The sequence below is a fragment of the Zootoca vivipara genome, chromosome 17 (assembly GCF_963506605.1).
Source record: "Zootoca vivipara chromosome 17, rZooViv1.1, whole genome shotgun sequence".
Taxonomy (NCBI): Eukaryota; Metazoa; Chordata; class Lepidosauria; order Squamata; family Lacertidae; genus Zootoca; species Zootoca vivipara.
In genome coordinates, this window is record NC_083292.1 from 14563846 (window position 1) to 14578700 (window position 14855).

The 14855-nt window shown below is 44.5% G+C and overlaps 3 protein-coding genes across 3 annotated transcripts in view; all 3 read right to left on the reverse strand.

The window, feature by feature from the left end:
- LOC118075804 (immunoglobulin lambda-1 light chain-like) overlaps positions 1 to 8568 on the reverse strand; it is an 87698-nt gene extending 79130 nt beyond the window's left edge. Inside the window, exons 1-2 of the mRNA XM_060269579.1 lie at positions 8455 to 8568; positions 8013 to 8309 (exon numbers count right to left, since the gene is read on the reverse strand). Of these exons, the coding sequence (XP_060125562.1) occupies positions 8013 to 8309; positions 8455 to 8500 (343 nt within the window). The 5' untranslated portion in view covers positions 8501 to 8568. The remainder of the gene's footprint in view (positions 1 to 8012; positions 8310 to 8454) is intronic.
- The window catches only part of LOC118078681 (immunoglobulin lambda-1 light chain-like), a 103333-nt gene extending 90881 nt beyond the window's left edge, over positions 1 to 12452 (reverse strand). Inside the window, exons 1-2 of the mRNA XM_060269582.1 lie at positions 12342 to 12452; positions 11910 to 12200 (exon numbers count right to left, since the gene is read on the reverse strand). Of these exons, the coding sequence (XP_060125565.1) occupies positions 11910 to 12200; positions 12342 to 12387 (337 nt within the window). The 5' untranslated portion in view covers positions 12388 to 12452. The remainder of the gene's footprint in view (positions 1 to 11909; positions 12201 to 12341) is intronic.
- Positions 1 to 14855, reverse strand: part of LOC118075809 (immunoglobulin lambda-1 light chain-like) — a 170557-nt gene that overhangs the window by 109975 nt on the left and 45727 nt on the right. The gene's annotated exons all lie outside the window — the stretch shown is intronic.

Below are 14855 nucleotides of genomic sequence, written 5' to 3' on the forward strand. Positions count from 1 at the left end.
ATTAAATTCGTAAGTCGAGGCACCACTGTACATGATTTTGGCTTTAGGCATTATCCCGAGAGTGTAACCCTCATGCCAGGTGTGGGTTTATTATATATATGGAATGTGCATATCTTGATTCCATTTTGTACCTTCTCCAGGAAATCTGTGTATTCTCCAAGAAACATGCCTGTTGCCTTACTTACAGTCTTGTTCAGAAGAGTGCAATCTGCACCCCTGGGCTACTTCTGACCTACTGTCTAATATACAAGGCCTACAACGCGACCTCTGATTGATCAGCATGAAAGCAGAGGCAGCGGCCTTCAGGTGAATATTTTTTTTGTCCTGGAGTCCAGTCCCCCTTTACCCTTTTCACTGGAGCACAACTGCAAGGACAGCAACATTTTAAACCTTCCCCCTCCAATTATTCTGATCACAATAGTCATCCTCAGCTGGACTGCTATTAAGCTAAGTAAAAGGATCAATAGCAGTTCTCCAACCAAAGACTAATAAGCAAAATGGGAAAGTGTGCATAAAAAATGAATATATTTGTAAAAATTGCATGCAAAACTGCATACCGTTAGGGGAAATTGCTTGCAAAAAATATGTACTTTAGTTAAAACTCTCTAGAAAAATGTGTTTATTATGTACTAAAATATTGAGGAATTTTTTGAGTGCTGCAGAAATGTGGCTAATTGAATTTAAGATTGGAAAAACGAGAAACCAAATCGGCCAGAATTGACATTCTTCCATCCCTTCTTGGAATGAAGATATTTACGTACAACTAAAACTTTTTATCAATGTATCAAACAGAGACAATATTTGTTCTGAACACTAGTCTTCTTCAGGCACAAAACAAATGATCCTTTACCCTCCGTTAGACAGTTTTTGTCTCAGTTCCCCATCAGAATTTTTCACGGTGCGACGAGCTGGCACTGCTAGACCACATGTTACAATAATAATCTGCTTCGTCTTCACCCTGAATGTTAGTGATTGTTAAATAGCCAATGTTCCCAGAGACAGAAGCCGTGAAACGACTGGGGATTCCTTCTCCCCTGGTGCCGCCAGCATAATGCACATAGCGAGGGACCTGTCCAGATCTCTGTTGATACCAGAAAATAGTATTCACGGTACCACTGACGGTGCAAGGGAGTTTAGCCGTTTGTCCTGGGGATATAGACTCGGAGGTGGGCTGAGTCCAAGGTGACTGGGAAATGACCCCTTTGCAAACAAAAACAAACAAACAAACAAAAACAAATCATATAAGCTCAATATATTTTATGTGCTGCCAAATATCAGAAAAGCAGCTATTTGTTTATTTCCTTCCATTTGCACACCAATTCCTATAACATACCATAATAGACTGAATATAAGCCGCTCCTTTAAAATTCTGCAGGCACTCACACCTGTTCCATTTCACCGTATGTCTGTTTCAGCAGTGATATTGTAAAAGCCAATTTTTGTAAGGTCGCGAATTTAAGCTGCACTTTAACCTTTCGCAGTTGGAATTTGGAAAAAAAGGGGCTTATATTCAGGCCAATATGGTATCTCGAAGTGATTTAACAATTTAAAAAAACCAGCAGCGATAAAACCACTTTAGAAATTCATATCCAAACAATGAAAACAATTTCGTACACATACACAAAGTCTATCGATCTAGCACACACAGAAGTTCCACCTGAAAGGCTTGTTGGAAGAGGGAGATCTTCAGTAGGTGTCAAATAGACAACAGAGATGGCCCCTAATATTTAGCAGGAGGGAAATCTAAAGTTTAGGTGCCACCACACGGAAGACCCTGTTCCTATGTATACAGATCAGATCTCCAGTTGGGTTGGGATCTGCTGGAGTTCCCGTCCTGCAGGGCACAGAGGTCTGTTGGAAGGGGTGGGAAAATCTTTTAGGTGCTACGTTCCAGTCATAGAGCAATAGCACAATACAACTAGGTTAGCCTTTGGGCTGCTGTGAAAGTGAATTAACTACAAACTTACCTGAGAAGTAACTGAGAAGAGCAAGGAAACACAGAGCTTTGCACATGGTGAGATCCCTTAAAGAGTTTGCCTCTCTGAAGCAAAAGGGTAGCGATGAGACTCAATCTTCCTCCTTAAATCCCCCAGGAACCAAAGCTGAAAAAGGACCTGTCATGTAAAGTCATTGATGCCCATTGGCTTCGCTTGAGATGCCCCGCCTCCTCGAAGGAGGTGTGATATTCTAGGCCAGCCAATGAGCAGAGATGCTTATTTTTTTAAAGGAGGAGAAAGACCCCTGGCTTTGTCTAAGTAAGTCCTGGGATTTGAAATTCAAGGACACCTGAATCAAAGCTAAGGACTTATGCATGCCCGGAGCAACACATTTCCCAAAGTTTTTAGGGGAAGACATCCTCTGCGCCCTCAATAGTTAAAAACTATGAACTCGGTGGAAAACAATGAACAAAAAAAAAATGAACAAGTGCAGCTCCAGTGAACGGAAACAAAAGTTAATTCATACCCAATGCACATTCATAAATATTGTTCCATCCCTCTTTGCCATCGCAAGGTATAACTGTATGGGGACGCAGGCGGCATTGTGGTCTAACCACTGAGCATCTTCAGCTTGCTGATCGGAAGGTCAGCAGTTCGAATCCGCATGACAGGGTGAGCTCCCATATCTCTGTCCCAGCTCCTGCCAACCTAACAGTTCGAAAGCACGCTGGTGCAAGTAGATTAATAGGTACCGCTGCAGTAGAAGAAGAAGAAGAGTTTGGATTTGATATCCAGCTTTATCACTACCCGAAGGAGTCTCAAAGCGGCTAGCATTCTCTTTTCCCTTCCTCCCCCACAACAAACACTCTGTGAGGTGAGTGGGGCTGAGAGACTTCAGAGAAGTGTGACTAGCCCAGCTGCATGTGGAGGAGCGAGGCCCGAACCCGGTTCCCCAGATTACGAGTCTACTGCTCTTAACCACTACACCACACTGGGAAGGTAAACAGCATTTCCATGCGCTCTGATTTCTATCACGGTGTCCCGCCCTACCAGAAGCGGTTTAGTCATGGCCCGGAAAGCTGTCTGTGGACAAATGTTGGCTACCTCGGCCTGAAAGCAAGATGAGCACCGCAACCCCATAGTCGCCTTTCACTGGACTTAACTGTCCAGGGGTCCTTTACTTTTTTTATTTAAAAAATAACTATGTTAAGTCACCACATTTCTTCATATGACACTAACTCTGAGCATGGCTGAACTGGAAGGACCAGACATGTAGCCACACGTCACAGGTGTAGAGGGTGCAGATAGCATCTGACATCGCCATATCTGCCGATGGGGGGGGGGGGAGTGGACCGACATCTCCCTCTAATGTCTAAAGCTGGAATACCAGGCATCGTATCAGCTAATTACAGCACCATGAACACTAATGGTGCGTAATCGGAAATCGGATGTCACCTGTCAGTGGCCCAGTGCTACTCCTTCAGGCCTTTGAGTAAGACTTGGATTTCCAAACATTTTTGCCTAATGGCTTACCCTTTTAATATTAAGTATTTCGGGTCTTTAATAAAGTTATTCCACCTTTCCTGCTCTAAAGACCCCAGGGCAACAACAGGTGATGAAACAAAGCATTTCAAAGCAATTGCTTGCTGGGTCATATTGACGTGGAGCAAGGGCTGGAATCAGGGGTCATTTTCGTTCAGGCACCCCCAAACTGCGGCCCTCCAGATGTTTTGGCCTACAACTCCCATGATCCCTGGCTAACAGGACCAGTGGTCAGGGATGATGGGAATTGTAGTCCAAAACATCTGGAGGGCCGAAGTTTGGGGGATGCCTGTTTTAGTTCTATCCAACTCTGCTATTGAAAAGGCTTCAGGCTCAGAATGAAGAAAGCTCTGTAGTGAATATAAACTCCTTGCTCTGAAGGAGGAAGCGTGGATGTTTTTGTTTCATTTCCCCATCAGACTTGATCACAGTGTAACTCGCTGCCGAACCAATCCCCACAGTAATAGACAGCCTCATCGTCAACCTGGATGTTGGTGATGGTTAAATAGCCCCTATTCCCAGAGAGGGAAGCGGTGAATCGATCAGGGATCCCTTCTCCCCTGCTGCCACCATTATAATGCACAAAGCGAGGGGCTCGTCCAGCTCTCTGTTGATGCCAGTAAATATAGCTACGACTACTGCTGGCGGTGCAGGAGAGTTTAACAGTGTTTCCTGGGGATGCAGACTCAGTCGCAGGTTGAGTCATTGTATTCTGTGAAATGGCACCTTTGGAAGATGGAAAAATGGAAAGGAAAACATTGAATCTTGTTTCTGCTTCCAAATATAAAGGAAGCACTACGATAAACACATAACATCTGTTTGTTGTTCACCCAGAGTCCTGAGGAGTGTGAGTCCTCCACATCCTTACCTGAGAAGTAGCTGAAAAGTGCAAGGAAGGACAGAGCCCAGGCTTTGGTGAGCATGGTTGGACTTTTCTAAAAACAAAGGGTACCTGGATGAACCTTCCTGCTTCTGTCTTAAATCTCCCCAGGAACTGGAGACAAAGGTCCTGTCATATAAAGCTATTGGTGCCCATTGGCTTTGCTAAAATGCCACTCCTCCTCTGAGGAGGTGGGACAATTTATCTCAGCCAATGAACAATGAAGATATTTGCATGAGGAAGAGTATTTAAAAAGAAGAGGGAAGGTTCTTGATTTTGTGTTGGGATGAGAGAAAGATGAAGTTTGTGAAGCATTGATCACTGGAATGAGAATTCTCGCGAAAACAAATTAGGCAGGGTGGGTGTGAGATGGAAACTTGGGAAATATATTTTAATAATTTTTATTAAATTTTCTGTTTTACATTTTAGAATATTCGTTTAAACAACCTTAAAATATCAATGACTTTTTCTCTTTCCATGGCTCATTTTGCATAACGCAAATCCCTGCATATTTTACACGAACTAAACCATTCAGTTACAGGTGGTTAGCCGTGTTGGTCTGAGTCGAAGCAAAATAAAAAAAATCCTTCAGTAGCACCTTAAAGACCAACTGAGTTTATATTTTGGTATGAGCTTTCGTGTGCATGCACACTTCTTCAGATGTGTGCATGCACACGAAAGCTCATACCAAAATATAAACTCAGTTGGTCTTTAAGGTGCTACTGAAGGATTTTTTTTATTAAACCATTCAGTGTTCCATTATTACATCCATCAAAACTTATTTACACTGTTGAATTTATCTTAATGCTGCCAACGTTTTCAAGTGTACACAATCCCCCCCATATATTCAATAAACATCTTCCAATCTTGAGAAATACCATTTTCTCTCTCTAAACAGTAATCCAAGGACAAATAAATCTGTCCTTGAGAACAATGGGGCAGGAAGGGAACACGTAAACAGGTCTGTCCCTGAGGATCCCTACAGCCAGCTCCTCTTCTCAGGCCTTTTCCCCATCACCATCAAACTTATTTAAAGCCACCATAGAAGTCTCCATTCAAAGCCTCCTTCTCCTGTGCACAGGATACTGTCCCAGCATCTGAGTCTGCCCTCTAGCTCAGGATCAGGGGGAAATTCCCATGGCTACATTTCACCAGGAGAAAGTTTTCAGGGGCTGCATGCAGTGTGTGGGTGGGGGGGGGGGAGTGTTTCCGGAAACAAAAGTAGATGGACTAGTGAGTCTGACCCTTATCTTTGCACAGTAGGGTACATTCCAGCCATGCAAAATTCCATGGTTCCAACACACTCCCCAACACCCCTTCATTCCACTAACCAAGAGCTTACCTTCCAATGACACATTCCAACCTAGTGAAAACGCTTTTTTCAAGTGGAACATCTTAGAACAGTGAGGAATGTGGCCTCGTGAGAATTTTGGAAGCCTGATTCAGACCAGACTTTTCAGAACCCTTTTAGCTGATGTGGATATATATATATGTGTGTATGTATGTATGTATGTATGTATGTATGTATGTATGTATGTATGTATAGGGACCCAGGTGGCGCTGTGGTTAAACCACTGAGCCTAGGGCTTGCTGATCAGAAGGCCGGCGGTTCGAATCCCTGTGACGGGGTGAGCTCCCGTTGCTTGGTCCCAGCTCCTGCCAACCTAGCAGTTCGAAAGCACGTCAAAGTACAAGTAGATAAATAGGAACCGCTACAGCGGGAAGGTAAACGGCGTTTCCATGTGCTGCTCTGGTTTGCCAGAAGCGGCTTTGTCATGCTGGCCACATGACCTGGAAGCTATACGCCGGCTCCCTCGGCCAATAATGCGAAATGAGCGTGCAACCCCAGAGTCGGTCACGACTGGACCTAATGGTCAGGGGTCCCTTTACCTTTACCTATGTATGTATGTATGTATGTATGTATGTATGTATGTATGTATATAGATAGATATACGGTAGATATATAGATATAGATATTTATATATATTATATTTATTATATTATCTTAATATTATATATTATATCACACACACACACACACACACACACACACACTTGCAGATATTTTACTGTTATGTTACTATGTCTGGCTAGTGATATCACCAGGGCAGTAAAACGAAGCATAAATTCTGAGTTTAAACTGCCACAAGTTTCACGGGGTATTTCCCCCCCTGGTATCTTAAACATGCAGCCCCTCTGGCATCTGTGCCAAATGCAGAAATTTTCAGCAATGGATGATGTTGATGGAGGAGTAAATACCTTGAATAAACTTGGAGTAAAAATTCGAAACCTGCTATGTGTGTTGATCTATGCCCACTTTTGGATGAGTGATTTTTGACCTGGATAAAGGACTGCAATGAGTTGCAATCCCTCTCATATACACTCTAACATTTCTCCGAAGAAAATAGGAATGTCCTATTCAATATTTTTATTATTAATATTTGTTGTTGTTGTTGTTGTTGTTTTATTATATACAATGCACACACAACATTACAACTACAATCATTCAAATACCGACAATACAAAAACACAAACATAAATGTTACACCTACGTGACTTCCCTCCACCAGTGTTCGTCATTTCCTATGTTTATTATATTCTTATTTATATTGCAATTTGTAATTCTCATCTTTAATATTGTTATTTAACTAATATTTTGTTTTCTGAATCAGCTTCAATATTATTATTAAATAAAAATAAAAATAAAAACAGAATAAAACATTGAACATTAAAAAAGCTTCCCTGTACAAGGCTGCCTTAAGATTGTCAGGAGGTTGCCTACTCACAAGTAGAACCTTGGCAGAGACACATGCCTGACTGCCATGTTCCTTCCCTCCTGGGCGACCGTTCGGGAGCTTCGAAAGCATTCCTTAGCCCGAACATCACAGTGACTGGTGCCAGAAGGCATCAGCACACCTTAGGGATCTGCAGAGGTTTTGCACAGTTGCACAACAAAACTCAGTAGCACAGCATCTTGGCTAATGTACTTTATTTACACACGGAGCACTGCAACATGGCTCCCTCTCTCTCTAGCATCAGACAGCTAAGAGAGAGAACAAAGGACAACAGTCCCACTGCAGGAACACAGTAAGACAAACATCCTGTCTACGTCACTTCCCACTTCCCACTCTGCGGAATGAAAACACTGTCATGTGATAGACAACAATCCCATGACTGCACACGGGGAATGAATCTCCAACACAGATGTCTTCTAAAGGCTGTATAGTTACTTATTTCCGTGACTAGGGGGTTGCATAACATACCCTCAAACATTTCTCTGAAATAGAGACATCCTAAGGCAGGCATCCCCAAACTTCGGCCCTCCAGATGTTTTGGACTACAATTCCCATCATCCCTGACCACTGGTCCTGTTAGCTAGGGATCATGGGAGTTGTAGGCCAAAACATCTGGAGGGCCGAGTTTGGGGATGCCTGTCCTAAGGGAAATTGGGACATTCAGGGATCAGATCAGAAACCAGGGTGACTTCTGTAAATCCCGGACTGTCCCTGGAAAATAGGGACACCTGGAGCGTCCCTATTCAAAGAGTCCCATGTAAAACTCAAATGAAGCTATGTAGCAAATCTGAACTCCTAGCTCTGAAGGAGGAAGAGAGGTTTTTGTCTCAGTTCCCCATTAGATTTGAGCACTGTGGAACTCACTAATACTGGCATACCATGTGCCGCAATAATAATAAGCCTCATCTTCAGCCTGAGTGTTGGTGATGGTTAAATAGCCGACATTTCCAGAGAGGGAAGCGGTGAATCGATCCGGGATGCCCACACCTCGGTTTTGGCCATTTTGGTGCACATAGCGAGGGCCCAGTCCAGGTCTCTGTTGATACCAAGCAATGTAGCTCACTTTACCATTGGGGGTGCAGGAAAGCCTAGCGATTTGTCCACCAGACACAGACTCAGAGGCTGCTTGAGTCATAGGAGACTCTGAAATGACACCTGTGTAAAAAAGAAATGAAAACCATTGTCTTGATTCACTTAGGGTGCTTAAATATAATAGGCAAGCACGGAGATCAATGTGCAATATAAATAGTTTAGTTGTTGGGAATTAGATCTATGGGAAGAGAGTCCTCTACATCCTTACCAGAGAAGGAGCTGAGAAATGCAAGGAAGGACAGAAACCAGGCCATGTTGAGCTCCCTAAAGGAGACTGACTTTCTCAAAGAAATAGAGAACTGGCAGGGACCGTACTGCTCTTTCTCTTATATCCTCCAGGACCTAATGATGACAGGTATGTCGTTTAAAGCCTATTGGCTTTGCTAGAAATGCCCCTCCCGCTGTGGAGGCGGGACATTCCAAGTCAGCCAATGAACAGAGAAGACATTTCACATTTGCATCAGAAAGAGTATTTGAAAGATCAGGAACTCCTGACTTTGTCCTGGGACGACAGAAACATGAACTTTCTGTGGCAACGTTTGCAGCAATAGGAATGGGGAGTGAACAAATGGGGGGAACTTGAGAAACCACTGTTTCCCTCTTAACAGAAGACTGAGAGGAAGAGTTTGGATTTGATATCCCGCTTTATCACTTCCCTAAGGAGTCTCAAAGCGGCTAACATTCTCCTTTCCCTTCCTCCCCCACAACAAACACTCTGTGAGGTGAGTGAGGCTGAGAGACTTCAAAAGTGTGACTAGCCCAAGGTCACCCAGCAGCTGCATGTGGAGGAGCGGAGACACGAACCCGGTTCACCAGATTACGAGTCTACCACTCTTAACCACTACACCACACTGGCTCTCTGAGGAATTTGCCCTGGCGGATGAGGGGCCAGGAGGGAGAAAGCTTAACAGGTCTTGATCTGGATAATCCTTCCAACCAGCTCTGTCCTTTCTCCAACCCCACCTAACTTATTGACGCCTTAGTGGTCTGTTGAAGGCCTCCCTCACCTGTCTCAGCATCTGACTCTAGCTCAGGGGTGGGGAATAATTCCTGGGGCTGCATTCTCTCACTAGGAATGTTTCAGAAGCTACTTTTTCAGAAGTGCTTGGTGGAGCCAGAAGCAAAAGTAGATGGAATAGTGAATTTGAACAAGGCATTGGTAGAATTCGATGCATTCCAGCCATGCAAACCATAAAGGTTTCAACACACTCCCCAACACTCCTATATTCCAATCAGTAAGAGGTATTATCACAGCTCAAGAACACATTGCAGCCTGGCAAAAACATTTCAGGTCACGGACCAGGCATGGTATGGTCTGTGTCCTGGAGAGATGTGTAGCCCTGCAAGAATTATGAGGGCCTGGTAAGAGAGGACTGGAGGGACATATTTGACCACTCCCAACCTAAATTTCTCCACCCACCCTCTAGAACAGGCATCCCCAAACTGCGGCCCTCCAGATGTTTTGGCCTACAACTCCCATGATCCCTAGCTAACAGGATCAGTGGTCGGGGAAGATGGGAATTGTAGTCCAAAACATCTGGAGGGCCGAAGTTTGGGGATGCCTGCTCTAGAATGTAGACAATAGGTGTTTTTGAAACCACATATCCCAGGATTCCATGTGCCTGGGACCAAGCTGAGGAGGCATCCAGGGCAAATAAGTGAGGTAAGGTAAAGGTAAAGGTAAAGGACCCCTGGGTGGTTAAGTCCAGTCAAAGGCCGCTTTCTGAGCTCTTCTCGGCTTTGGGAAGGGCAGTGGAGGAAGGCTGCCCAGAGACTGTGAATCTGTTAACCCTCTCCCTTCCAGTGTTTCTTCTCCTAGCTGTTCACCATGCAGTGTTTCCCAGCTTCTGCCTTCTGAACTATGCCCCTCTGCAAACCACTGTTCCAAATCTATACTGTCCTCCTGCTCCTGGGAAGATTCAGGATCTGGATCGGAAGCAGGGCGAGGGCGAGGCTCCCACCATCCTTCTTCAGTGCAGCCCTCCGCAGCAGTGTCCCTGACACAGATTGAGTCATTGTATGTTGAGAAACGGCATCTTTGGGGAGGAAATGAAAAGAAGATGATGATCTTGATTCATCGATTTTGCTAACAAATAGCCTCAAAGCGCAACGATACATGCAGAATATAATGGGTGTTGTGGACCCAGAAACCTGAAGAGTCATCTGCATCTTTTCCTGAGATGTAGCTGAGAAGTGCAAGGAAGCCCAGAGATCAGGCCCTTTCTAGAGGAGCAGGACTTTCTCAACGGAACAGATAAGGTGCAAGGATCTTCTGGATTTTTTATTAAATCCCACCAGGAACTGCAGGTGACATTACTGTCTTGGAAAACTACTGGTGCCCATTGGCTTTGCTAGAAATGCCACTCCTCCTCTGACCTTCTACCCCACCCAATGAACAGAGAAGATATTTACATGAATGGGGGTATTTAAAAAGAAGAGGGGGGAAAGATCCTGGTGTAGTTCTGAAATGAGACTAAAATGGTGTAAATAGAGTTGAGAGAGAACTAAGGCAGGATCTGGAAAACCGGGAAGACCTGGTTATCCTGTTATCAGTAATCCAAACACCAAAGAATTGGTAAGGCAGCAGAGGAGCTCCAGAAATAGATTAGCATTTTTCCTGGGGTCCAAAGCAGGGGGGGGGGAACTCCTCCACCCCAAACATCGGAATGCCAACCAAACTCTGAGCAGGACTGAAGAGGAAGCACTGCAGATGGAGCCATGCATGGTGGAGATTCTCCTGCTTCATTTCACATCACAGGGGTGGGGGTTGCTCTCAGATCCTCCTTCTGCCCAGTTTGTGAGAAGTGGACCAACATCTCCCCCTGAAGATAAAATCAGGAATAGCAGGCATCTTATAAGTTGCATACAACACGAGCCCTAAGGGAGTATTATGTGAAAACGAATTTTCATTCTTAATGCTTCAGCACTACTTGTTCACACATTTAAGTAAGACCCTGATTTTCCACCGCATGTTTGCCTGATATGGCCAAAGTCCCGTCCCCCGTGCCGATCTGTAGAAATTTAAAAGTGATTTTACTGTGTCTGCTCAGTGCAAGTTGATGGGGCATAAACTCAGGCCCTGCTAGTTTTGTCCAGTGAGGTTGTGGTCATCTTTGCCACATGCCAACATTTTCAACCATTTCAATGTGAGTTCTTGCTGGGGTGGTTTATTCCATAGGCACCTTTCTTCAATCCACTTGCCATGAGATTTGGCAAGCTGCAGTGCGTACCAAGGTCACTGGGTGATCTTAATGTGGAGAAGAAGATTCGGTCAGATGCCATCTTAGTTCCATCTGGCTCTATCCTTGAAAGAGCTTCAGGCATAAATTTAGCTCTGTACCAAATCTGACCCCTTCATGGATCAATGCCTTGTCGTGGCGAAGGGGCTTGAATAACTCAGAGAAGCTATGAGCTATGCCATGCACGGCCGCCCAAGATGGACAGGTCATAGTGGAGAGTTTTGACGAAACGTGATCCACCTGGAGAAGGAACGGGCAGGCCACTCCAGTAAGATTCAGTCAGATGCCATTTTAATTCCATCTGGCTCTATCCTTGAAAGAGCTTCAGGCATAAATTTAGCTCTGTACCAAATCTGAACACCCTGTTCAGGAGGAAGAGTGAAGGTTTTTGTCTCAGTTCCCCATCAGACTTTCTCACAGTGTAACTCATTGCTAAACCAAGCTGCACAGTAATACTTAGCTTCATCGTCAACCTGGATGTTGTTGATGGTTAAATAGCCCATATTCCCAGAGAGGGAAGCAGTGAATCGATCAGGGATCCCTGTTCCTCTGTTGCAACCATTACAATGCACAAAGCGAGGGGCTTGTCCAGGTCTCTGCTGATACCAGTAAATAGTACCTGGACTACTGCTGGCGGTGCAGGAGAGTTTAGCGGTGTTTCCTGGGGATGCAGACTCAGACGCTGGTTGAGTCAATGTAGACTGTGAAATGACACCTTTGGAAGATGGAAAAATGGAAGGAAAACAATTAACCTTGTTTGTGCTTCCAAATCTCTAACGGACACTATGATTAATGTACAGTATTGATTTGTTGTTGACCCAGAATCCATGGGAAAGGGAGTCCTCCACACTCTTACCTGAGAGGTAGCTGAGAAGTGCAAGGAAGCAGAGAGTCCAAGCCATGGTGAGCTCTCTAGAGGCTTTTGACTTTGTCAGAGAAACAGACCACGGACAGCAGGCTTCCTCCTTCTCTCTTCGATCCCCCAGGAACTGCAGGTTGAGGGTCTGTCATATAAAGTTATGGGTGCCCATTGGCTTTCCTAGAAACGCCTCACCTCCAGGCCAGCCAATGATCAAAGGATACATTTGCATGAGGCAGGGGATTTAAAAAGAAGAGGGGAGGCTCTCGGCTTTGTCCTGGGATGAAGGAAATGTGCAGCCAGAGTGCATTTAATCTTTGCATTTCTGAAATATTGGAAACATTTGGTTCCCTAGAACAGGGGTCAGCAAACTTTTTCAGCAAGGGGGCAGTCCACTGTCCCTCAGACTTTGTGGGGGGCCGGACTATATTTTGTAAAAAAAAAAAAAAATGAACGAATTCCTATGCTCCCACAAATAACCCAGAGATGCATTTTAAATAAAAGGATACATTCTACTCATATAAATACATGCTGATTCCCAGACCGTCCACGGGCTGGATTTAGAAGGTGATTGGGCCGTATCCAGCCCCTGGGAATCCGAACGGTGGAAGGGCACTGGCAGCAGGAGGCCTCATTAGGGAAAGCGCACCTTGGTTTAAGAACGGTTTCCGTTTAAGAACAGACTTCTGGAACGGATTAAGTTCGTAAACCGAGGTACCAATGTATAGGCCAGAAGGAACTTGGGTTTACTTTCCTCTCTCTATCTCTTTTTCCTTCTGGTGTGGTGTTCTGTACATAGTATGCTTAGTGTTAATAATAATAATAATAGTAATAATAATAATTTATACCTCGCCCCTCTGGCTGGGTTTCCCCAGCCACTCTGGGTGGCTTCCAACAGAAAAATGAAACAATCGATTAAACATTAAAAGCCTCCCTAAACAGGGCTGCCTTCAGATGTCTTCTAAAAATCTGGTAGCTGTTTTTCTCTTTGACCTCTGATGGGAGGGCGTTCCACAGGGCGGGTGCCACTACTGAGAAGGCCCTCTGCCTGGTTCCCTGCAACTTGGCTTCTTGCAGTGAGGGAACCGCCAGAAGGCCCTCAGTATTGGACCTCAGTGTCTGGGCAGAACGATGGGGGTGGAGACGCTTCTTCAGGTATACTGGACCGAGGCCATTTAGGGCTTTAAAGGTTAAAGTTTTAGTCTTCTTCTTCTTCTTCTTCTTCTTCTTCTTCTTCTTCTTCTTCTTCTTCTTCTCATATATTATTATTATTATTAGTCTTATTATAAATTATTGTAAGTTTAACTTAAGTCTGCTGCAACTGGATTTCTTATGGACAGGGCCAATCCTGAATGTATTGGATTTTTGACCATTATGCTCATTTGCCTTGAAATACAATTGCCTCTGGCCTATTTTGTTGGGAATCTCGCAACGTGTTTAAGTTGTTACTCTGCTAACTCTACATATACTCTGCTAACTATACATTGGAATCTCCTCTGGATCACTATTGAGTAGAATTCCATGACATATCACTGGTGATTCTAAGCTGCTAGATGTGAAGGGGGAAGACTGAAGGTTTTTGTCTCAGTTCCCCATCAGACTCAATCACTGTGCAACAAGCTATAGCTGTTAAACCAAGCCCCACAGTAATAGTGAGCCTCATCTTCAGCTTGGGTCTTGGTGATGGTTAAACAGCCAGTATTCCCAGAGACAGTAGCAGTGAATCGATCTGGGATCCCCGTTCCTCTGCTGCAACCATTACAATGCACAAAGAGAGGGGCCTGCCCAGCTTTCTGTTGATACCAGTGAATATAGCCGCCGCTGGGACTGCTGCTGGCAATGCAAGAGAGTTTAGCCATTTGTCCTGGGGACAAAGACTCTGATGTAGGTTGAGTCACTGTATGTTGAGAAATGACACCTTTTCAAAAAGAAAAGAAAGAGAGAAAAGGTATTGATTCACCAGATTTTCTCACAAATATTCTAAAACCGGTATGATAAAAGCACACTACAGTTGGTGCTAATTTGCCCAGAAGCCTATGGAAAGGGAATCGTCCACATCCTTACCTGAGAAATAGCCAAGAAGTGCAAGGAAAGACAGAGCCCAGGCCATGTTAAGCTCTCTAAATGACATGGGCTTTCTCCACAAAAAGGTTAGGCAGCAGGGACCTTCCGGTTTCTATACACCGCAGGAACTGAAGAGGAAGGAGCTGTCCTATAAAGATGTTGGCCCTCACTGGCTTTGCTAGAAATGCCTCCTCTTCTGAGAAGGCGGGACATTTTAGCTCAGCCAGTGAGCAGAGAATATATTTGCATGAAGAAGAGTTTTAAAAGAAGAAGACGGAAGGGTCATGGCTTTGCCCTGGAATGGGAGTAATATATAGTTTATGAATAAGAAAAGGAAGAGAGGAAATGTGAATGTGTGTGTGTAAATGTGGGGAGTGTCTACTTTCCTGTTAATAGTTGCTCTCTCCCAGCGCAGCAACCCCATACAGTGGTACCTCGGTTTACAAA